This window comes from Rousettus aegyptiacus, unplaced genomic scaffold (assembly GCF_014176215.1).
Source record: "Rousettus aegyptiacus isolate mRouAeg1 unplaced genomic scaffold, mRouAeg1.p scaffold_m13_p_3, whole genome shotgun sequence".
NCBI lineage: Eukaryota > Metazoa > Chordata > Mammalia > Chiroptera > Pteropodidae > Rousettus > Rousettus aegyptiacus.
The window spans coordinates 127963956-127987043 of record NW_023416306.1 but is presented as its reverse complement, the minus strand read 5'-3'; the positions used below and the strand labels follow the sequence as shown (position 1 = coordinate 127987043).

The 23088-nt window shown below is 40.7% G+C and overlaps 1 protein-coding gene across 2 annotated transcripts in view; it reads left to right on the top strand.

Moving 5' to 3' along the window:
• The window catches only part of MYO1E (myosin IE), a 171929-nt gene that overhangs the window by 59497 nt on the left and 89344 nt on the right, over positions 1 to 23088 (top strand). For both annotated transcript variants that reach the window (XM_036217669.1, XM_036217668.1), the window contains exons 2-4: positions 11919 to 12062; positions 19106 to 19195; positions 22072 to 22166. In XM_036217669.1, the coding sequence (XP_036073562.1) occupies positions 11919 to 12062; positions 19106 to 19195; positions 22072 to 22166 (329 nt within the window). The remainder of the gene's footprint in view (positions 1 to 11918; positions 12063 to 19105; positions 19196 to 22071; positions 22167 to 23088) is intronic.

Genomic DNA, 23088 nt, shown 5'->3' with positions numbered 1-23088 from the left:
TCTTTAAAGCAGCAGTCCCCAACCTTTTTGGCACCAGGGACCGGTGTTTCTCTGAGAATCTAATGCCTGATGATCTGAGGTGGAGCTGAGGCGATGATACTAGCGCTGGGGAGCGGCTGCAAATACAGATGGAGCTTTGCTTGCTCACTTGCCCGCTGCTCACCTCCTGCTCTGTGGCCTGGTTCCTAATAGGCCACGGACTGTACTGGTCCATGGCCCACAGCCCAGGCATCAGGGACCCCAGCTTTAAAGAAGACAGGCAGAGGACAATTGTCACAGATGACTCCAATTCTCTGGTCTCTCAGTTTCACTGAGGCTTCTCAAAGTACCCATTATCTTTCTACTATTCAATCATATCAGTGTGCCTAAAATGCCCCCTGCTTAGAGTGGCAGTCTCTGTTCTGGAGCCCAGGCAGTCGATCCAACTTGCCACATGAGACTTAAAGGCAGCCTCAGGTGCTCGATTTGAAGTCTCACTATTAAATGAGAATGTCTGCCTCCCTTGCGATATTTCAGAGTGGGGAATCTGTATCTTTTGTCTTCCACCATAACCTCGATGGAAGCTGCTTTGTGTTTCTAAATTCCCCAAATTCAAGTACAGATCTGGACTCCATGATTCTCTTTGGCCAATTTTTTGATCTGTTACATAGTACCTCTTTGGTTCTACAATTCTTTTAAGATCGAATAAAACAAAACACATAGCATGGTGTTTGGCAAATAGTAGGTGCTCAAGAAAAACAGTGCCCAAGCCCTGTTCCCTAAATGTTGTGGGACACACCTCTTGATGACATGGGTTGCCTTCTTGATGCTATATTATATTTCATGGAATATAATGGAATATAATGAGCAATGGGCAGCAATCACCAAAAATGTCTTGGATTTTCTGTGGACTTTGTGAGCTTTGAGCTGGTGTAACGTACCCATGCCCTATAATCCCATCGGACATGGTTAGCTTGTGTTTTATTTTCAGTTTTAGAGATTCCTGCAGGAGAAAGTTACTATTGGAAGAAGCTTCGTGGGCTTCTCCAACCAAGAGATCTGTAGTTCGATTACAGTTTTCTAATTTCTGCTGGCATTTCCCCTCCTCTTCTGGAGATTGCCTTTCTCCTTTACCTGTTTGTTCCTGATTCTGAAGCCAATGCCATGACTCTTTTTCTCCCCATAAACAGAGGTCTATATCCTGGGTAGACGGCAAGGGGTTCTAGGAAAGTGGTCTCCAAGTGGGGTCTGTACCTCTCTGCATGCAAGATAACCTACTGGAAAACATTATTAAAACTTCTTTGTATATTTATCTTAATATTAAAAATGAGGAAGAAGTTAAGCTCTTCCAATATTTACTATTTGGATGGACACCAGTGCCCTCATGCAGTCCGATTACAGAGAGTCAAGGTTCACAAGTGATAATGTTGATTATTTGAGAAATTTAAACTATTTCAGTGCCTCGATTCATCTGATTGTTCTTCCCAGAACTTTTGTGGGTGACAGAATTCTTTGCCAGAGGTTTGCTCAGGAGGGGCAGGCAGTAGAAAGTCACACAGTGCTGGACTTGGAGCTAGAAGAGCCAAGTTCTAGTCCTGGCTCTTCTATTAAGTAGCTGTCGCCATGGGCATGGGTCAAAACACCTCACTTTTTTTTTTTTTTTTTTTTTGGCCTATAAAGCATCGACCTGTTATTCAAGATGGGCCTCGCTGTGCTTCTTCATTACTAACCTCTTAAATTCCCGGCAGGCCTTTTCTGGCAGCAGCTGTCTTTCTCCTACTCTGCTGTAGTAGCTCCCTATTCTCAGAGAATCCTGAGTTCAGACGTCTCACATAGTGTGTGATTATGCATCACTTGGGCATCATGAAACTTTAAAAGTTCCATATTTCTCTATTGACTCCTGTCTCTGCTATTATCTTGTCGGCCAAATGAGATGACAGTTCTCCGATTCTTTCTTGAAATATGAGATAGTCAATCAGGGCACTATTCCTGGCTACCAGCGTTCCCAATTCAGTCACGGTGGGCCAGGCAGCGTAGTATGAACTCTCCACACATTATCTAATTTAACAACCTCAGAAGCCCCGTAAGGTAGATACTGTTATTTTCCCCATTTTACAGAAAACAAACAAACAAACAAACTCTGAGACTTAGAGATTGGAATCCTTGCAATGCTGCTTTTACTAAATGTCCTTGAAACATTTAACTTCCTTAAAAGTCTTTTTAGTTGCAGGGGTGCTAAGACCTCTGTTCAGTTAGTTGTGGGCGGTCCTCTCTCTCCCTCTGCATAGCCTCTCTTTACCTTCCTTTTTAATTTCCATATTTTTAAAAATCTGTATTTGCTTGCAGTTGAACCTTTAGTAAGGATTCAAGCTTGATGGAAGGGAGGCAAAGTGTACCTGTTGGTGGCCTCCCCCAAACTCGGAAGAACATAACAAGGGTCCTGGGTAAGCCCACAGTGAAGCCCTATTGATGTCTCAAATTGGTTTTATTGTAAATTCATCCCCATAACTTACTTACTGAATTGAGGGGTGGGGGTGGGGGGGGAGGTGGCAGTTCACAGCAGGCAGGTGGTTAGAGCCTTAGAGCCTCTTCGACTCTCTGTAGGCAAAGATACATAAAAACAAGATAAGACTCTTGGGTCTGTGCTCCTCCTTGCTTCACCCGCACCAACCCCCTTGACACTTGGGCTTCAGTGCTGGCCTTCTGGAGGCCAAGTGTGGCTGCTGAGAGATTACCTGATAAACAGAGGCATCAGGAGGCAAAGTCCTCCTTAGGGCTATCTGTCTTAGGGTTTGTAATTGAATTATCAAATATATACATGATTCTCCCTGCCCCTTTCCAAATTCCTTCAGCCCAGTCTCATATTTGTTGCATTCTTGAAGTCCACAGTATGGGTCCTGAGAAGAAATGACCAAGTGAGTGAGAGGATGGACCAGGTATTTATTTTCACACATGGAGCCATCCTGAGCCTGTAGGACCCTTGGTGACACTGAGCCACAGTGTTGATTAAGTGGCTGCTCTGGTGGCTTCTCCCCCTGAGATGTGCCCACAGAACCCTCCTCTCTGCCACCCTGTCAGCCAGCTTCTCTGTGGCCCGAGATCTCTCTGGATATGACTTTTTAATTCAATTTAAAAAGTTTATAAAACAGCTACCATGGCTTCAGGGACTGTAATTTTCAAACCAAAAATTAGGACACGAAGTCTGATAGGATTTTATTCTCTTGGTTTATGAATCTACTAATGAAAGTCCTGTCAGTAGATGTGCGAAATCTGATCACATTTAGTTGTATATTTAATAGATTGGCTTAATTGTGAAGAATAAAATCCTGGATGACAGACAATTAAGAAAAGAACTGTCCTTGGGGGCAACATTTCTCTCCTTTGCTCTTGGGCTGGGGCAATAGGAAAGGTTTGGAAACTTTTTTTTCCCTTGGGGCAGACTCTGGACACAGAACCTCCATTTTCCCCCACTGTAGCTGTCATAGTGATATATAGCTAGTTCTGAGATGAGCACAAGTGACCTGGAATTTGTTCACCAAGCTAGTGATTGAACATGACCATGTGCCAGGCACTGTCCTGCATGCTGGAGACACGGCAGGAAACAGTCATGCTCCCGAGGCCGATGCCTTGGCACTGAGTTTTCTGCGTTGTGCAAGGCCATGTAGAGCCAGCCTGCTTGCTCTATGGGCTCCTAGCTGCCAGGCTTTGCACAAGGTACCCTACATACCAGTAATAAGAGTACCTGCTTCAGGGTGTTGTGCAGATGAAAGAAGTTGACATGTGACATGTGACAGTAAACATGTCAGTAAAAATAAGGCAGTTACTGTTAACTTTAGAATTATTGCTGTTTCCAATGGCCACTTAATACGAGAAGCAGTAGGTATTGTTAAGCCCCAAGATTTGAGAGCCAGGTGACCTGCGTCTGAAGCCCTCCTATGGGAGCTGGGCAAGTTATTTAACTTCTGTGTTTCAATTTCCAGCCTGGTAAGGTTGTGAGGATTAAATAAATTATCACAAATAAAATGTTAGAACAGTGCTGATAATCCTTGCAGGAAGTGCTTCCCTAGAGAGAAAGAATAAATTGCAGGTGCCCAAGAGAGAATTTTCTCCTCAGCCTCAAGACAGGCCCTCATCCTGGAGACAACTGCAATGTCCCATGTGCGCCTGGGAAGGTTTTTCTGAAGCAAGAGAACTACAGATAGGAAGGGTCTTGGGACCCCTTGTGGAAAGCGCAAGGGATTCGGAACATAAATACAGAGTAGTTTCTACTTACAAAAACAAAACCTAGGCTGTCACTTACTATCTAGAGGGAAATCTAGTCTTGCCAAGTGAGATTTTCCACTGCAAAGAAAAAAATATGTTTGGGGAATACAGTAGAAATCCTTTAAATTACCTAGAGCTAGACTTGAAATTACCTAAAGCTAGACTTGAGGTGGGAACAGGCTGAATAGAGAAGGGCAGCAGGTCCCCACGGGTGGAATATGGCGCCAAGGTGGATGGTAAGATCAGGCTGTACAGCCCCACGTTGTGTGTTTTAAACTGTATGTCTTCGTTTATTTTAACACGTCTCGATGAAATAAAACTAACGGACCAAACTGGTGATTTTATGGAAATGATTGTTTTGAGTTTAGCCAAATTGAAAAGGACAGTTTATAGAAAAATTTGAAGCATAGGACCGGTGGAACTTGTCTTAGAGATAAGAAAATTTATAAAGGTGGTTGATACAGATAAGTTATAAAAGTTATAAAAAAAAGTTATAAAAGTAACAAAAAATAAGGAAAACAGTGTCATATATATTTTATTTCTCTTTACTGGATACTTTCGCATCCTTTATCTTACCTGATCTAATTCTTTCAATGAAAACAGCTATATATGTGTATGCACATTTTATAAACATATGCTCAGAAGAGAAATAAAACTGTGCAGAAAGTACACTTAGAGATAAACAACCACAACAACCGTATTTTCATACAGAGATATTATTTTATATAAACAGTATCGTGTATTCAATTAAAACCAAATTTGGGCACCACACCATCTCCTGTTATTTTTTTACAAACATTTTCCCCTTCCCCACTCAATTAGTCAAGCCAATGTTGACAGCCTGGCAGGTACTATCCACCCTTTGCCCCAGCCTCCCCCAACCCCTCCAACCCCCATTCCCTCCGCCCCTGCCCATGTCACCTTATAAAACCAACTTTACCCTAGAGGGATTGGGGACTGGTGTGATTGTCAGTCTTATTTAATCTTAACAGTAGCCCCTGGGGGCAGTGTAATATTAGGAACCTCTTTCCAAAGAGCAGGTGGCTGAGAGGCCCAGACAGGCAGAGTGATTTGTGGGAGACCCTGTGGTTAAGGAACCCAGGATCTTGGCTCAGAGGGCTGGTCTTTGAGAGTTGCCCGTGACTTTTCCGAGATCAAGTTGATCACAGATACAACCATGCACCTGGGACTCAACTGGCTCATGCCTCCTGTTCCAGCTTTATTATTAACAACGCTTTCTTCTGCACTCACAGTGTCCCGTTTTGGATGATAAAATTATGTTCGCTCTAGTTGCCTCCAGGAAGTTTGGCTCTGGCCAATCCTGGCTTAGAGACTGACCAGTGGACCTCGTGATCCTGGACCCAACGACTACACCCAGCTTTGACGATGGTGTTGGAAATGAGATGTGGTGTAGCAGAATGAGCAAAGAAAATGAATTCAGAAATTCTGATGACAATTCTTAGTTAGCTTTGACCCTTGGTCTCAGGAATTAACTGAGACATGTATATGAAAATGTCACGCAAATATTGAACTTTCGTTCCAGTCACATATACTTACATGAATAAAGCTAATGAGCACATCTTCGATATCCATTAATTCTCCCCTCATCCCCGCCCCCACCACACACACACACTTTGTGTGCCAACCCCACAATGCACTTTCCCATCCCCAGCCCCTCCAGGGACAGGCAACTTGGTAAATTATAGTCTCAGACCTCAACTTTACCCATTTGTAAAGCAGTAAAGAGGGATTGTGGTATCCATGTCTTGCAGGCGGTTTGTAAATTAAATGAGATCATGTAAAGCATTGGCACATATTTATGGGTTTATGTGTTAGTTTCAACTACCCCAAGGGTTGAGGGGAATGGCGGTATATTGTTGGCCCGTCCCCACTCCCACCTCTTCCAGAAACCGTCCTTCTTTGCACTCTGTTCACTACACTAAAGCACACACATATACACTTGCCTCAAACACCACCCTAATAGTGGGGAGTCTAAATTTCATAAAGTTGAAATACATGGCAAGTTCAATGCTGGTTTACTGTGCCTGGTACATAGGAGAAAAATAAATATTTATGGTTGAATTTCCCCCCCCCCCATCTTTTGCAATGACAGTATTTCCAGTCAAATAGCAGAAATACAAAAGGTAGAATTCTCAGACTGTCAGTTAAAAGATTAAAGCTCTGTTCCTTTCCTATTATAACTTACTAGGATCAAAAAAAAAAAAAAAAAAAAAAAAAGGTCCCATTAAAATCCAAGCTCAGCTTGATGGCAGATCAGAATGTTATCTATAGTCCATTTTCACAGTGAGAATATGGTTTCTCTATGTCTCAGGGTGATATACTTATAGAACATTGGGAGCATTCTAGTCTCAGGTTTTCTGGAAATCAGATCTGCTGTCCTGTCGTGCTTGTGGACCAGCCTGTCGTCATAGACATAATATCTTCTCATCCAGACAATGTCTCTCAATCCACCTTTCAAATCTTGAATCTGCATGGAACCCAGGCTTACAATGATGATCCCAACTGAGAGTTAGCTGGGTTACCACCCAACGCCATCCTCAGAAAATGCACTATTGTATTAGCATCATTTTCAATGTTTCTATTTATTTTTAAATTTTATTAAGACATGCATATCGTTTTTTAAAAATGTAAATTATGCAGAAAAGTTTTAAATAGAAAGTAAAAGTCACTCTTCTCCCCAAAACCCTTCTCCCCAATAGAATCTTGTATATCTTTTAAGAAAGCAATTCTGTCTGACACGTGCCTTTAAAAAAAATTTAGGCAAATTCAGTCATTCTTGACTTAATCTACGTATGGATTGCTATTTTCATGAAACTGTATGTCTTAAAGATCTTTCCATATCAGCACAAGCAGATCGCTTTCAGTGACTACATAGAACTCCTGTGTGGGAAGGGTGTGCCATATTCTAATCAGTTCACGAAATTTGTGTCCACTTTTCCCCATCACACACTCTGCTCTAGTAAACAGCCTTGTACATATATCTTGGTGTATCTAGAGGGTGTGAATTTCATTTTTATTTACTTACTTGTATGTGTATTGGTCTGCGTAACTAAAATTTTGATACCTGTTTCTACATTGCTCTCTAAAAACACTGTGCGATATACTCTTCCTGGAAGAGTGAAGACTATGGATGATCACCCCCGCCCCCAGGCTCTGCCAGCACTGGGCCTATTGTATTTACATAGCACATTTAATGGCTTCCAAAGGGCATGTTTGAAGACTGTAGTTACCCAGTACATGGCCTCCTCCTCTCTCCTGGGTGAACCAAATAAGAAAAGTACTCACTGAGACACTGGTGAGAGTGTCTGCAGAGCCAGGCGGTGGCAGACAGGCTGCACCGGGGCCTTCTCCAGTGAAGGTAGGCTTTCAGGAGAGAACAATCCCCGCCTCTGTGCCGACTCACCTTTGCTCTTCCTAGTCCCTACCCTGGTAAACACACCCCAGTGAGTGACACTCTGCCTTTTCAGATCAGTCGAAGAATCAGTGAGCTGGGTTCTTCCTCCATGTGAGGGACTCCTGTGTCTTGGCGCCACCTCCTAAATGTGAGGAACAAACCAGGCCATTATGTGGATGTGGGTGTACCCCACTTTCTGGAACTTGTGTGTGAGTCCATTGCTTTTTATAAACTGAATCGTCATTAGAAACTAAATGTGGACCCAGGCAAGTCTGCACTCAATCATATGATGGGAAATATCTCCCTTGTAATTTTATCTCCCTTGTAATTGTCAGGTATAAGAGCAACTTTTCATCATCATTGTCATGATTATTATTTTCATTTTCATTTCTTAGCTGGCACATCAGCAGCTACCTTCCTTCCTTTGTGCTGCGATGCCATAGTCATCAAGGACTTTTGGGAACCGAGATATGGAGTACCCTTACTTATTTAAAACATTACCATTTTTAGTGGGGAAGCCCCCAAAAGAGTTTCCTACCTAGGAAAAAGCTGCCGGAAGAGAAAGGAAGCTGGCTCTCGCCTATGCGACAGCCTGGTAAACTGGGCCTTTCCCATCTAAGGAAAATGGCCCTCCTCACACAGAAGGCGAAGTCCTGGTCGCTGCCCTTCCTCCTCCCAGGATGCATGGCAGCTCGTCCTGCCCCTACCCTCCCAGTCAGGGGTGCAAGGAAGAAACGCATGGGCCAGGGTTATTTGTTCCAGAAGCATGAATCATGTTCTCGCAGTTCTAGGACAGAGGTTTGTGATCTGAAGACAACTTTCAGCCTTTGCTTCTGAGGACATTGTCTAGGGTTGTAAAACGATAACCCGTTTCCCACCCTATTCCCCACTTAACTCCCCGACTCAGCGGTTGTGTTCCAAGGAAGGCCTCTGGAAAAGTCTTGCTGTGATCAAACGCAGTTGTTCCCTATAGAAAAACATAAGAGAGTTTTTCTATTTCACTGTGGGGAACTTAAGCTTCACTGGACTGGAATGATAGGCTATGTTTCCATGTTTGGTTTACAACTTCCCTGATAAAGTTCTCACCCTCTACTAGCACTTCCCAGCCTAGTCCCAGCCCAGCTTTCATTTACCTGTGTGGGGGGTTCTGACTTTGTCCTCATAATCCGGGCAGGTCAGCCTTCTCCAGCAGACTCTGTTTGCTCCCACCCTGCCTAGCTACCTTCCCTCCCTCCCTTCACCTCATCTGAATTATGGGGACTTCTTTTCGGGAGGTGGTTGAGGAAGGAGAAAGGCATAGAAAAGGGCAGTCAGCTAAGAACAGAGAAGTTATGACTAGAACACCCGGAGCAGTTACAGTTTTTTTCATCAGTAAAATAGAGATAATAATGCATAGTATGGGGGGCGATTGCGAAGGCTGAATGAGTTCACACATATAACTGTAATTTCCTGGGAGAAAGAGGGAGAGAGAGAGATGGAGGGAGAGACCAACTGGATATAGGAAATGTATCAAATAAAAACAACTCCAGCATTTTCGTCCTTAATGCTGAGAGAAGGTGGTCATTAACAAAGAATATATGTATCTTTAATGATGTTTTGGAGACAGTCTATCGTCTCCAATCTTAAACTTAACAGGTAGAAATACCCAATAAGCCCTGAGAGAGAAAGTGGGAAGAAACCATGATGTCTGGATGAGTTCATAATCCTAGCCAGGTTTACATCTTGCCGTTGCTACTTATCTCGTGGGAAGTCGGCTTCCTTTTGTCACGGCACAAGGGTGTGAATCCCTCGCTCACACGGTGGTTTGGGATAGCAAAGGGAGCACAGCCACCACGAAGCAAGCCGCCTTGCTTTGTAGTGACTGTCCAGCCACACCGTTGGTTCCTTATCCTCTAGTACACGGAGGTCTGGAGTCCCAGGGGTGGGACTCTTCAGTGTCATGAGACTCAGTGAACTCCCCAAGGAGCCCGGTTTTACTGGGGAATAACTGCCGTTAAGAGGAGGACACCACCTCTGAGACGGGACGGACAGTCATGTACTATCATCACTCTACAGTGAGACAGGAGTCGGATGGGACCCCTACACTGCGTAGTCTACCTTGAGAAGGCAGTTTCTGTGAATCGGTACAGCCGCATGTATTTGGACACAGAGCCCCTCCATTTCTTGTCCTTTGCAGAAGTTAGATAACCACTTACTAATACCCCTTCTGTTTTGATCAACTGTGCGTACGTTTTCCAAAAAGAAATGAACATTTTTTGCCTCTTTTAAGTAGGTGGATATTTACTGGGGTTAAAAACAAACAAACACACCTATTGTTTAGTTTCTCCAGAACCTTAGTTTTCTATGCAGAGTAATTTTTGTGGGCGCCCAGAAAGAACAACTAAGCTGGAAAAGGAAGGAGGGTGGAGGAGGGCGGAGTCACTAGGAATCTTTATCTGGCTGGAAGAAAACCATGGACATTCGGTTGAGATTCAGTGAGTCATGCTGTGGCCAGTGTTTTTTCTCTTTGTGCTTTGCCACAAGAGGAAGAAGGAGTGGTGAGGTCTGAGGTAATTTTGTAGAACTGATGCTGCATGTGGTTCTAAGAAAGCCAAATATATCATATAAACAGTTTCCCTCTGCAAGGCAGCATGGTGGCAAGCCAGCCAGAACCTCTTTCTGGAGCTTGAGCCCGCGACACTGGTATGCTTTTCCCATGGTGGTCCCTTCCGGGCTGGTTATTAAAAATTGCTTTTCCCAGAGCTGCTTAGAATTTGCTCTTATCAAAGGACCTGTGCCTCCTGCAAAGAAAACAACTTTTGAAAGTGAAATTTAAAACGGTGCCTATCTTGTTTTCTTCCACCTCCCTCTTTTTTTTTGAAGAGCCTATTACCTTTTCTTATCTAGTTTTGGCGTCTGATCAGGCGGCCTTTCTAGATATCCTTATTCAGAATTTTTCTCTCCTTTGTCTAAACTTCCCCCAAAAGTGAACTTCCAAGAAGGGGTCAGGAGCTAAGTCTGTCTCAGTTCAGTGCCCACCACACTTGTCCAGCGTGTGACGTCCAGTGGGATGCATGAAGGGTTTGAAGGGAAGGGAGAATCTTCCAGTATCTTGCCGTGTGTTATTTGCCATTATTTCGTATATATCAGCTTTTTTGCCCCAGTGAGTGCAGATCATAATGACTATCCTTCCTCCTCTAGGCTTCTATAGTAAATTAAAATTATTTTAGATCTACTTCCAATGGAACCTTCTCCTGGGACTTATTTCTGTTTCCCTGAGGATAAAAGAATCTCCTCCTCCTGCTGGAACACTCATTTTACATGTGTTTGCATACTGACTGTTACTGATGCGTGAATCATATCCGTCAATACCGAGGTGTTTTCTTCAGTGGACAGTGAACTCCCCAAGTGTAGCCACCATGGTGCTCCCATCCTCCCCTAACTCTAAAACTTGGCACATAGCTGAACACACGGGGGATCCCGCTGTGGAAATTCCAAGTCGAAGGAAACCCTGCCGGTCACAGGGAGTTCAGAAGCCGCTCCTGGTGTTAAGTTGTAACTCCGATAAACGGACAGGGGACACAGCTTCATCTGTCCAAGGAGGCCATGGGGCCACATGAGGTCCTCCTGCCTGTAGCATGTTTTGTGATCATGATTATGCTGTCCTGTCCATTTCCTCATTAATATCGCAGTGATGAGTCATCAAAATGTAGCTTATTTTTTGAATGAGGAAGGCCAGTATCACATCCACAGTGATAAGTTTATGGAGGAAAAATGGTGACAGTGTAACCTAGCCATTCTGTGATACATATTTTCTCTTCTGAGTTCTGTCACATATAATTTGCAAAGCAAATCTAGGAAGTTTCTATTTCCCTGCTCATTTTCACTGAAATTCTACAAAGCAATAAGGTTGAAGGAATTATCGGAGACCGTTGCTCATCTCTTGTGCTCTACTCTAGACACTATTCGGTGCTTTACTTATGTCATTTTGTTTAATTCTTATAGCAACTCTGTGAAGTGGGTGTCATTTCTCCCATTTTACACATGCAAAAAGAGAAGCTGAAGTGACACAGCGAGCTTAGATAACTGTTCCCATGTCATTCACTTAGTCTGTAGGTGGCAAAACTGAAACTTGAATCCGGGTCTAAGATGGCAAAATCTTCGTTTGCTCTATCTTTTCTATTCTGTTTGATAAGAGGAATATTTGGGAAACTAGCGCCTTTTTTTTTTTTTAAACCCAGGAGAAAAACTATCTTAATCGTTGTGTGTTTTCCATTGACAGGGAAGCAAAGGTGCCTACCGGTACCACTGGCAGAGCCACAATGTCAAGCACAGCGGTGTGGACGACATGGTCTTGCTCTCCAAGATCACAGAGAACGCCATCGTGGAGAATCTGAAGAAGAGATACATGGATGACTACATTTTTGTATCCTTTATTGACTTCTTGGGACATTTCTAATTGAGATGACAGTGTCCATGGTAAAATGTGACTTTATCCCTAGTGTAAGAAGATCCATCTGGAATTATGCTCGTGTCATTTTAACTGTCTCAGAACGTGGTGTTGTACTTTTTTTCTGTCCCTTGGTTCAGGCTGCGGGAAGGGCAAAGATGATGCTAACTTATTTTTCTGGTACTTCACAAAATCAGGATGCAGCCAGTATCCGTCTATTTTAATCCACCGCACTGTAGCTTCAACATCCTCTAGTATGTGATGTCTGAAACCCCTGCTCTTCCTAGAGGAAGTCCCAGTCTGCAGAGTTCTGTCGATAGCTCTCCTAATTGCAAAGCGGTTAAGTTCAAACTTAAAAGGTTTTAAAAAGATTGCCTCATGCAAAAAAAATACGCAAATTTGTCTGTTTCTCTGCACTTAGGTTTACTAAAGGAAGCACGAGAAGCAAAATCAACAGTTGAAAATAAGTAACATTCTTGAGTTGTCCTTTATGTTTCAATGTTAGCTCGCCAGGCGCCATTTTTTATAGGGCTCTTCAAAATTCAGAATGGGAATTTGATTCGAATTTGCGTTGACTTCATTATAAACAGAGAACTGTGAATCTTACTTCAGTTCCTACAGGATTCAGGAGTTTCGTTTGGTGCAACTAGGTTAAGATCTTTTAGTGGAATTAGTATAGAATTGGTCATAGTCATGTAAAGATTTGTGTAAAATCATATAGTAGTACTGGCAAGTTTAACTTTGACGATGTCGGTGTCTTCTGAAAGTATGGTGTATGGATGAGCATTACAGGTGGAGTCTTTGCAACTCATATAACCTGTATTTTAGGTATTAACCCCTAAAGCTTGAGAAAAATAGTTTTCACATCAGTTGCTTCTGTTTATTATGTACACTGCTCATTTGTCTATTTGTCAAAAACTCCCATACCTATGAGACAATACTTTGCGGGGACTGCCTATCCCAGCATTAGGAGAGGAAAATTCAACTCACCAGGTATTTATCTATCAGTATTATTTAACATTATTCTGAGGCATTTGGACAGTTCTGACCCCTACTGTGCTGTTTCTTATTTATTGAAAGAGATTTTACCAAATAAATCCCTACACCTCAGCTTTTAAGTTTTAACAGCTACTTTTGGATTTGTTAGCTGTGTTACAGTAGCATCTTGATCAGGGGTGGCAGCCTTCCTCCTGCAGACAGAATCCTGCCCGTCATCCATTTTATAACAAAGATTTTATTGGAACACAGCCATGCTCATTTGTTTTATTATTGTCTAGGGCTGCTTACATGTTACAATAGCAGAATTTGAGCAGTTGCAGCAGACCATATGACTCACAAGTCCTAAAATAATTACTTTTCTGGCCCTTTACAGAAAAAAAAAAAATATTGCTGACTCCTAGATACCTGTGCAAAGTTTCCTTTAATTTAATTGTATGGCAGCAGTTGTATTCATTTGTAAGATTTAATTTTATCTGGTCAAAAACTGAAACATACTCGCTTTATCTGGGCTTATCATCATCAAATCATTTTAATCACTTTTAAGTGCAAGACCCAAGATGGCACATGGAAAGTGGCAGGTGATAGACTAGACAAAGTTGGGTGCAGGATGTGACTCTGGACTACCTGGCTTCAGACCTTACTCTGTATATGCCTGGTGAGCTTAGGAAGTTTTGTGATCATGTGCCTTGATTTCCTTGCCTGTAAAATGGTAACAATAGTAAAATCTCTTGTACGAGGTTGTTGTAGGGTTAAATGAAATAATGAATGTAGTAAGTACATAATAAGCATTAGTTATTAATATCATACACTAAGGCAACTGTATAAGTTTCTCTCATATTTCTGAATTATGTTCCCAAAATTCAATTGTAAAGTTGCTTATTGGAAATTCAGATGCATTTACCATAGAAACTTTTAAATGGAAGACTGGTTTATTGACAAGCCCATAAAAGGCTAACTTCCACAAGTCAAACAAATTATTTATTGGAATTTTCTTAGAATGTGGGTTCAGCTTATTACATTATTTACATAGAAATATGGTTTTTGATCAGCTGGGGAAGGAAAAAAAAATGATGTCAGTAGTTATCAGCTGCCAACCCAAGCAAACTCACTTCTCCCCACAAAGATCATTTACCCCTAAAACACCAGAAATTCCTCAAGGACAAGGACTATGTCTTACATGTCTTCTTTAAAAACATTAAGTTTAAAAAACCCTTTAAAGCAGTACATATTAATTTAACATGATTTTTTAAATCAGTGAAGCAGAAAGAACATTAAAAGTCCCTAGAGTCCCATCAGGTAAGGTTATTGCCTGTTAACCTCTTGGTGTATATTTTTTCAATTTATCCACATATAGCCATGCATATAGATGTGCTTCCTTGTTGTTAATTTTAACAAAAATGGCATCCTCTTGCATTGTGTATTTGAATTCCCTGCCTAATTCTTGGCATGGTGCACTGTATTAAGTGTTCATTGAAAATTTGTTGACTATCAAGACTGGCTTTTTATATTCAGACAGCATAATTTTTAAATGACTCACACAGAGGGGGCTGATTACCAGCCTTTGAATTAATGCCTTTGAATCAATGACTGACTAATCGTGTGTTCTACCAAGGAAATGCGTTAGTTGACCACTAATGACTTCGTGTTTTAGAAATCTCTGCCCACTCAATAAATGAGAAACTCAGGATTAATGTGCTTTCCGTCAATAGTACAGAGCAGCTTTCAGCTTTGAGGAAGCTTGATGGGTTCGTTAGATGTCGATGAAATAATACCAAGGGTCTAGCTGCAAATATTGCCTTCTTCATCAGTTCAGTGCTAAGGGAATCTTATTATGATGATAGAGTAGCATTATTTTAAATAAGAATTGGTTTTTTCTCCCATCTCCTTAAGCTTAATAGTTAAGTCAAGAAGAGATTTGATTTCACATTAAGTTATAAAATTGCTCATTTCACCTCTTCTGCATCGAATGCCAGCACATTGTCTTATATTGAAGGTCAGCATTTGGAACAATCAGTTGTTAATGCAATTAGGCCAAAAACACATTTCTTCATTCTACATTAGAAAAACATCTACTTAGAAAATGCTAACATTGTTTACCAATAAAAACCCACATTTTTTCAGCTCTTTCTCGTAAGACAAGGAAGGTTTAATTTACCCACTGTTTTTCCTGAACGTTGCCACACTCCTTACAATTACACTCGAACGTATACGAGGAAAACATTGCAATTTTGCTCTTGTGCCTGGCGAGACGTCGTTTATAGCCACTTGGCTGATGAAACTAATTCCTGTGCAAAGCACTCCGTGCTCATTTGGTCCAACCTTCGCCAAACTTGTTTTTACTTAAAGACCACACTCAAGTGTACTTGGCATTTTCAGTCCTTGAATTAGGAGTTGAGGCTTTCGTGCCAGACCAACTGGAACTCAAGGCAGTGTAGTTGTTCCGAGTGAGGTTTTGGCCCTTAGCAGTTAACTCATGTTGAGGGGACAGCGAGCTGCAGTGAGATGAGCCCTGGTCTGGAGGCTGGAGCCAGGGGCTCAAGTTCCAGCTTGACCGTTCTCCATATACGGGACAGGCAAGTCACTCACTTGCCTGCCCTACCTCAGTGATAAAAACAGGAAAGTCGATTAGATCAGTGTGGGTGGTTTAGAGGAATGCACTGGCTATTAAAATGTGTGGGATTTTTTAAGTTAAACTCTTTAACTTTGCCTAATAAGACCATTAAAAACAAACATATAGAAGCTATACTACTATCACAGTTCATAAAAGAAAGAGTACTTTAACATCCCAAAAGTAAAAAGGAAATAATCTAAGATTAAAAGACAGTCTTTTTATTGAATACACTGAGCTTTATGAAAAATTCAGGGCATCGTTTCTCTTTTTGTCATCCGTGCTGCAGATCAGCGAAAACTCACAGATCCACTACACGCATTCCAAGATCTGTTGGGATCCTTTTGTCTCACAGATTCTGTTATGGTAATTTTTTTCTGTGTGTTTTTGTTTTTGTTTTTGTTTTTGTTTTGTATCATAGCCTTGTAGCTCCATACATTTTCAAAATTAACCTTGGGCCACACCTTTACAGCCAAAGATTATGTGGGTAAGGACAACGATTGGAGCAGCTTTTTCCAAAGCCACACCTGAATTATGCAGTAGGGAGTGGGAGTGAATACCTGAGTCCTGGAGAAGTGACCCAATCCATTAGGAGGCCAGAGTTCTCAGGGAAGTGGCCTAGGCCTCTGCAGGTCCAGCCAGGTGGGAAAAAAAGGCCTGCAGTTAGATAAACAATTAGACCAAACTCTAACCTGAAATAACTAAAATGAATTTGTTGCCTTTAAATCAGAATTAAATTCTCTTGTCTCAGTTCTTCTGATTTAGGTAAGTTTGTAGCTACTTAGCAAAGATACCAGCTACATTATTCATTTCAAACCAAACTTTGTTTTACAGGAATCCACCCAAATAATATGGCCCTTGAGAGCCCAACTGGGAAGCTTAGGGAACGGTTACAGTTTTCCCTCTTTCAACCTCAGTCATTGATTCAGGATTGGCCTAGAGTAGACTAAAGGAGGCTTTTTTCTCTGATTGTCTCTTTTCCAGGCCCTTACCAGAATTTATATGGATGATTAAGTGAAAATAAAATCTTTACAAGATATCGTTTCACATAGCAGATTATTAATGGTAAAAAAAATGTTGGCTCCTGTAGGAGCTCTTAAGCAACCCAATCCATATATATTCAATAACCAAGGGCTTGGTGGGTAGGAAGAGATTGCTGGGGAGGTGGTTCTTTTGGCTTATGTCCCTCAGGCAGCTCTTTGCTTTGTATGCAGTGATCGATTTGTCTCGGACAGGTGACATTCACAGCATTCCCTAAGAGAAGGAGACATGGAAAGATCATGCTTACTCAAGTTTGCGTTTACCTAGGGATAAATGCAAACATCGACATCCTCTTCTTGTGAAATAAGGATGGTCACAGCAGTGCTAGTTCTTGAAAACTGGGTTTACTATAAGAATTACTATATTTGTTTAGGATGAGAATCAGAACGAGGGCCAAACCTCATTCATTCAGTTTTGATTTGGTCCCTACCATGTAGTAAGGATAGTAAAAAAAAATCAACTAAGGGAGACAGAGTTTTGAGTACTTCAAGAATCACAGAACCTAAGTTACAAGAGACCACAGAGCTCTCTAATCGAACACCCCTCAATCCTTATGCTACCAATTCAGGATTGCCATATAAAATAAGGACGTCTGGTTATATTTGAATTTCAGCTAAACAACAAATAATTTTTTAGTACACTATGTGGTCTCAACTATTGCTTGGGACATATTTATTTGGTATATGTATACATAAATTATTCATTGTTTTTCTGAACTTCAAAATTTAACTGGGTATTTTGTATTTTATTTACTAAATCTGGCAACTCTACTGATAAAGATGATGACAATAATAATAACCCGTTAATCCTAGAAAAACAATATAGCTTGCTGAAGAAGAGTATGGGCAGTAGACCCAGACTGTCTGGGTTTGAATCATAGCTCTGCCATTTACTAGCTTGTGATTTTGAGCAAGATTTAAAATTTCTTTTTGCCTCAGTTTCCTCCTAGTAAAATAGGATTAAAATAGTAACAGAGTTGTGATTGGGAGCTTGGATTAGTACCATATAAATATGTATGTGTTCAATCAATGTTAGTTTTTATTACTTATTAACATGTACTGAGTCTTGGCTAGAACATTATGGACATTTCTTATCTGCTTAATCATTTTAATCATCAATTTATCTGTTCTAAATTGTGCCTCAAAGAAAAAAAAAAGCAAGCACTAATCTGTAGGTGGCCTCACCTGATTTTAGCACGTGGAACTACCTTTGCTTTGGCCATTCTTCTATGACTCTTTAGTGATTTTTCAGTTATGATTCACTGTCTTGTCCACATTTTCTCTTAATGCTATGGGCTGTCCTCAGACCAGCACAGGGTACATCTGGGTGTGCTCTCAAAACACCCCCCATTTTCTTACTGCCATTTCAGGTTCAACCTTTTCAAGTCTGGGATCTTTCTTGTGAAAAAGGAAGTAAAGTTGCAACCGAATCATTCCACAGTCTCATCTTTGTGTATAAATATGAATTTTTAAATATGATATGATCCATTCCACACGTGGCTCATTTGTGTTCAATAATAACACCAAGCCTGCACCTCAGGGGTGTTAACATGTGCCAAAACGTTTGTTTGTTTCTCCATGAAGACTGTTGTCTGTTCTGTCTGCTTGTCCACTGCTGTATCCTCAGCATCTAGACCAGTGCCTGGCATGTTGTAGACACCCAATTCAAACTAGTCGATTGTTGAATGAATACATGGAAATATTTTTTGCATTATAATAACATTTCATTTATGTGAACAAATACATTAAAATGTGTAAAACGGTTAAGACTCAGTTTAAAGTTCTCTTCTGGATCCTCCATGCAGAAATAACACCTTTCCCTACACCTGATCCGTGTGAGTTTGTAATTATCTGCTCTGAGTAATATCTTATGGATATAACTTAGTTCCCCTAAGCTTCTAAAGAGTAAGACTATTAAGTTTATCTTGTGTCCTATTTGTTAAGTGAATAAATGAATACATTCTTAGTATTCATTCTTAATATAACTAAGAGAGAAAAAAGTTTCAAGGAAAAAATAATAGCACTTGAGAAGAGAAATGGTAATTGCTCTTTTAATGCCTTGGTCATTTCTGTTTGTTTTCTTTTTTTCTTTATTGTGCATGTCACCAATATTAAAAGAATGTGCTTCAATTCATTTAAAATAATAATTTTTTGTGACACCTTGGTAATTAAGTCATTATTCTTCCTGGAGAGGAACAAAATCCGAGCGAGTTGGTAATTGCCTTTGTCTTTATTTGTAATCTTTTAGAAAACAAATACATGAGTTTTTCATTTGATAATCATTATGAATTCTTGATAACATATGGTTACTTAATTTGAAAACTGTGTAGCTTTGAAGATTAATAATGGACCTTAACTGGATGTAAATTCAGACTTACATAGGATCCGTATTAATCTCAGTCAACCCTTTCAAGCAGATGCCATATTTTGGGGACAAGGAAATTGAAATGTACCAAGGAGCGGTAAGTTACATGCCACATATATTACTATCATGTTTGGGCTTCTTTAAAGCATATTTAAGTTTTCTTGATGTTGGCAATACATTTGCATTTCCTTATTATGAATTATTGGGGAAGCTCAAGTAGATGACGCTGATTTTTAATGATGTGCTGCTCTTTAGAGTGCAGTGTGAAAAAGCAGAGGGCTGTCTAATATTGGAACATTATATACAAAATTAGTTAAATGGGATGTAGGACCTACAGCTTAGGGGATCTTCCTCTTCCACACATGCCACAAAATTCTAAGAACTAAAAAATCAGCAATAGGTGAAAAGTAAATAGGGCAGTGGGAATCATTCTGTCTGAATCAGAACCTTCCTTAAGCTGTGGCAATAACTAAAACGTGAAAAATGAATCTTTTAATACTTCATTTATTAATGTGACTCTGGTCCCTATTCAGACACAACTCCATAGCCATTTCAGTTGTGTGATAAAAGTAGAAACTCTAATCCTAATTAATGTATTTCATTACGTGGTTCATCACTTCCCCAGGCCTCCCCATCTCTGCATCTTTTTCCTTTCGCTCTTCCCTTTGCAGCAGAAGCACAAGAGCATTCATTAATTCTGACCCCCTGGAAAACAAACAAAAGAGAGCCCACACAAATTCATCAGTTGAAGTGGAAGGCAATTTACCCAGAGCAAGAGCCCACCCCATTGTTGCCAGATGAATGGTGCTGGTCGCTAGAGCCGAAGGAGGCTGCCACGCGAAAGACCTTTGATAATGCTGCCTTTATGGGAGCCCAGCACAAGGGGAACACTGTCAGCGGAGGTTGGGTCCTGCCCCGGCACCCTGATCAGTGGGGCCTGGGGCAGCAGGCCTGGAGCCGGCTTGGCATTCTCAGGGACAGCCAAGGCGGGGGTGGGTACAAGAGCTGTGCTTTCGTGTTTCTTTCCAGTTCTCTGAAAAAATGGTTACTACATGGGTCTGTTTCAGAACGTTCATTTTTCGAAGAGTTCTCTTTAAAGAAATATCCCTAGAATTGTAAAAATTTATACTTATTTTTAACTGCTACAGACTGTTGTAAAATTCGTATTTATTGAGTGCCAGATTCTATGCTACGCTTGCGATAATAGCTTGAATAATAATTAAACAGCCCTGTACGCTCCACCCCTATTTCACAGATGAGGAAACCAAAGCTCAGAGAGGTGAAGCACTCGAATCTATTGCATGTTGGGGCTGAAGTCAGGTCCCAGTGACTTTCAGGGGTTTCAGGGGAGGGAAGAATCAGGTAGAAGAAATGCCTACCCTGTAATTCTCAAGGGTAGCTCAGAAGCTCCATGAGACCATACATAGGAAACCAATTTGGAAAATTGGCATGTGCAAACGTCAGGTATAATGAGTTAATCAGTTTTAAAGCCATGTTGGGCAGTGACTTGCCCACACCTTTCTCTCCACTGTCCACAGCTTCCTCTCTACTCCATTTCCTTTCATTTTCTATCCTCTTTTATTTCTTATAATCTATCTCCCTGTTTTCAAGAGGTAGTAAATATGCCTGCATAAACAATTTAGGCCAGAGGCCATTTTAAGACTAGATCCTGAGATCCCATTTATACATCCTCTTCTGACTGTAAGGTGAAGGCAGAGACATATTATTCTTGTTCCTATTTAAAGCTGTCCAGTCGACCAGTCCCAGGAATAGCCTCTGACCTTCACTGGGCAGGTCCCCTTGTGAGCCTTTTGCTCACAACACAGAGGGAACCATGGACACTGGATACACCAGCGCTTTACATATGTGCAGGCATCCAAGCAGCCTCTTCTCATTCTCTCTCGCCACGCGACTCTGATCTGCCTGAGCTTGCAACAAATGGGAATTTCTGGGCCAGGCTCCTTTTTCTATAGTAAGTCATTATATAATAAATATCAAAGCTGGATTAGTAAATGATGCTGCACCTTTGCGTATTTCTCCACCTTTTCAGATTACTTTCCCATCCATCATTTCAGTTGCCCTGCGACGTTCATAGCATGGGCATTATTATCCCAACTTTAGAGATGGGAGACCAGTGAAGGGAGACAGAGTTTAAATGTCTTCTCCTTCTGGATATGGTGTTCCTTTCACTTTTTTATGTTAGATAACCTTAAATTTAAGGAGTTTTCTTTCTCCAGCTTTACACCACATGAAATATTTTTCTTTTTAGTAATTTTTGAAGGAGTTGGATGCCAAGAAATTGAAGAAAGCAGGTCTGAAGTCATCCTGATACAGTGAATTTATACTTATGCGTAGCTGAGATATCCCATGAAACTGAAACACAAACCCAAGAGAATATCGTAGTGTGGTAGGATTTTTTTCAACCTATTGTGATGAAAGAAACTGGTCAAACCAGTTTATCACTTTACAGATCCTCTTGTTATGGAAAATTTTTAGTTTTTCTCCTCATTCATAGATAGTCATCTCTGACTTGCCTCTTAGGAAAAAAATGGAAGGAATTTAGAATTCTAGTAAAGTCAGATCCAGGTTTTTAGTAGCCAGTCTCTTAAGACCTGCTGCCCAAGTATCTTTAGAAACGTTTAACAATGGAATGTCATCTGCAGAGGCATGTTTGGGAAGAAGGGTGTGTGTTGGAGTATCTGAAGACGTGGGTCATATCTGAAGGCTGAGTCACACATGTGCCCACAGAAGAGTCCAAATTCCATCTTCATTTTGTTAGATATAATTTCTCATAACCTAGGCAAGTCTATGAATTCTTGTATTATGTAACCTTTAAGATGTAATTATAGGCATTGGAACTATACAGTTATTTAGGCCAAGTCCAAGAAAAGAAATGTAATGTTGCTCTATCTGACCGTGTTTTTTTGGTTTGTTTTTATTTGTTTGTTTTTTTCTTTTGTTTTGCTTTTCTAGGCCCAGTATGAAAACCCACCACATATCTATGCTCTCGCAGATAATATGTACAGAAACATGATCATTGACAGAGAAAACCAGTGTGTCATCATCAGGTATGAGAAAGAGCCTTGTTAGGTATAGAGGATGTGAGATCATGCTGTAATTAGAGATTCCATGGAGAAGCAGTGCTTTTGCAATAGCTGCTGATGTCAGAGGGTGATTAATGTATCTGACTAACAAGCATGCTGTCTGCGATGTCTTGGTTTAGTTCATAATTCCAAATCATAAAAGCTTTGAGCTTCTGTGGAGTTGCTGTTTGTACCCCTGTGGCTTAAGGCATTAAGGTTCGAGGGCACATGATGCTAGCCAGTTACTTCACTGATCACCATCGAAGCCCTGAACTAAAAATCGTAAAAACCCTCCCCTTCCATTTGACCATACTGTGGGTTTACTCTGAATTGGATTTCCTTTATGTCTTAAGTTTCACTGTTTTGTCAGCTGAAGTCCTTTTCTCTAGGTCCCTCGTTTTCTTTCCTTAATAATTTAGTTCACGTTTGAGCTTTTTTGGTGTACTTTGTCATCTGCTTTTAATTTTCTATGGGCATTAGTGGTAAATGCCAGCATTAGGTGTCTGTAGCTGCCTTTCAAAATCCTTTTAGCCTGATCCAGCTCCCAGTTTTTGCTGGGTTTAAGTGCTTTTACAAATTTGTTTACTATTATGAACATTTTCAAACATAGAGAAAATAAAAGCATCCATATTCCCGTCACTGAGAACTTGACAGTTAACATTTTGTCATATTAGTATTCACCTTTTTTAGTTCTTTAAATTTTTATCTGAAGCATTTTTGAAAATTTTTGAAAAATTTTTTATTAGAGATATTTACAAACATATACAAAATTAGAAAGAGTATTATAATAAGCCCCAGTGTACCTATCATCCAACTTGTACATTTATTAATGTATGGCTAATCCTGTTTCATCCAGCCCTCCCATCCTCCATCCACTTGATCATTTAAAGTAGATCTTAGATAGCAA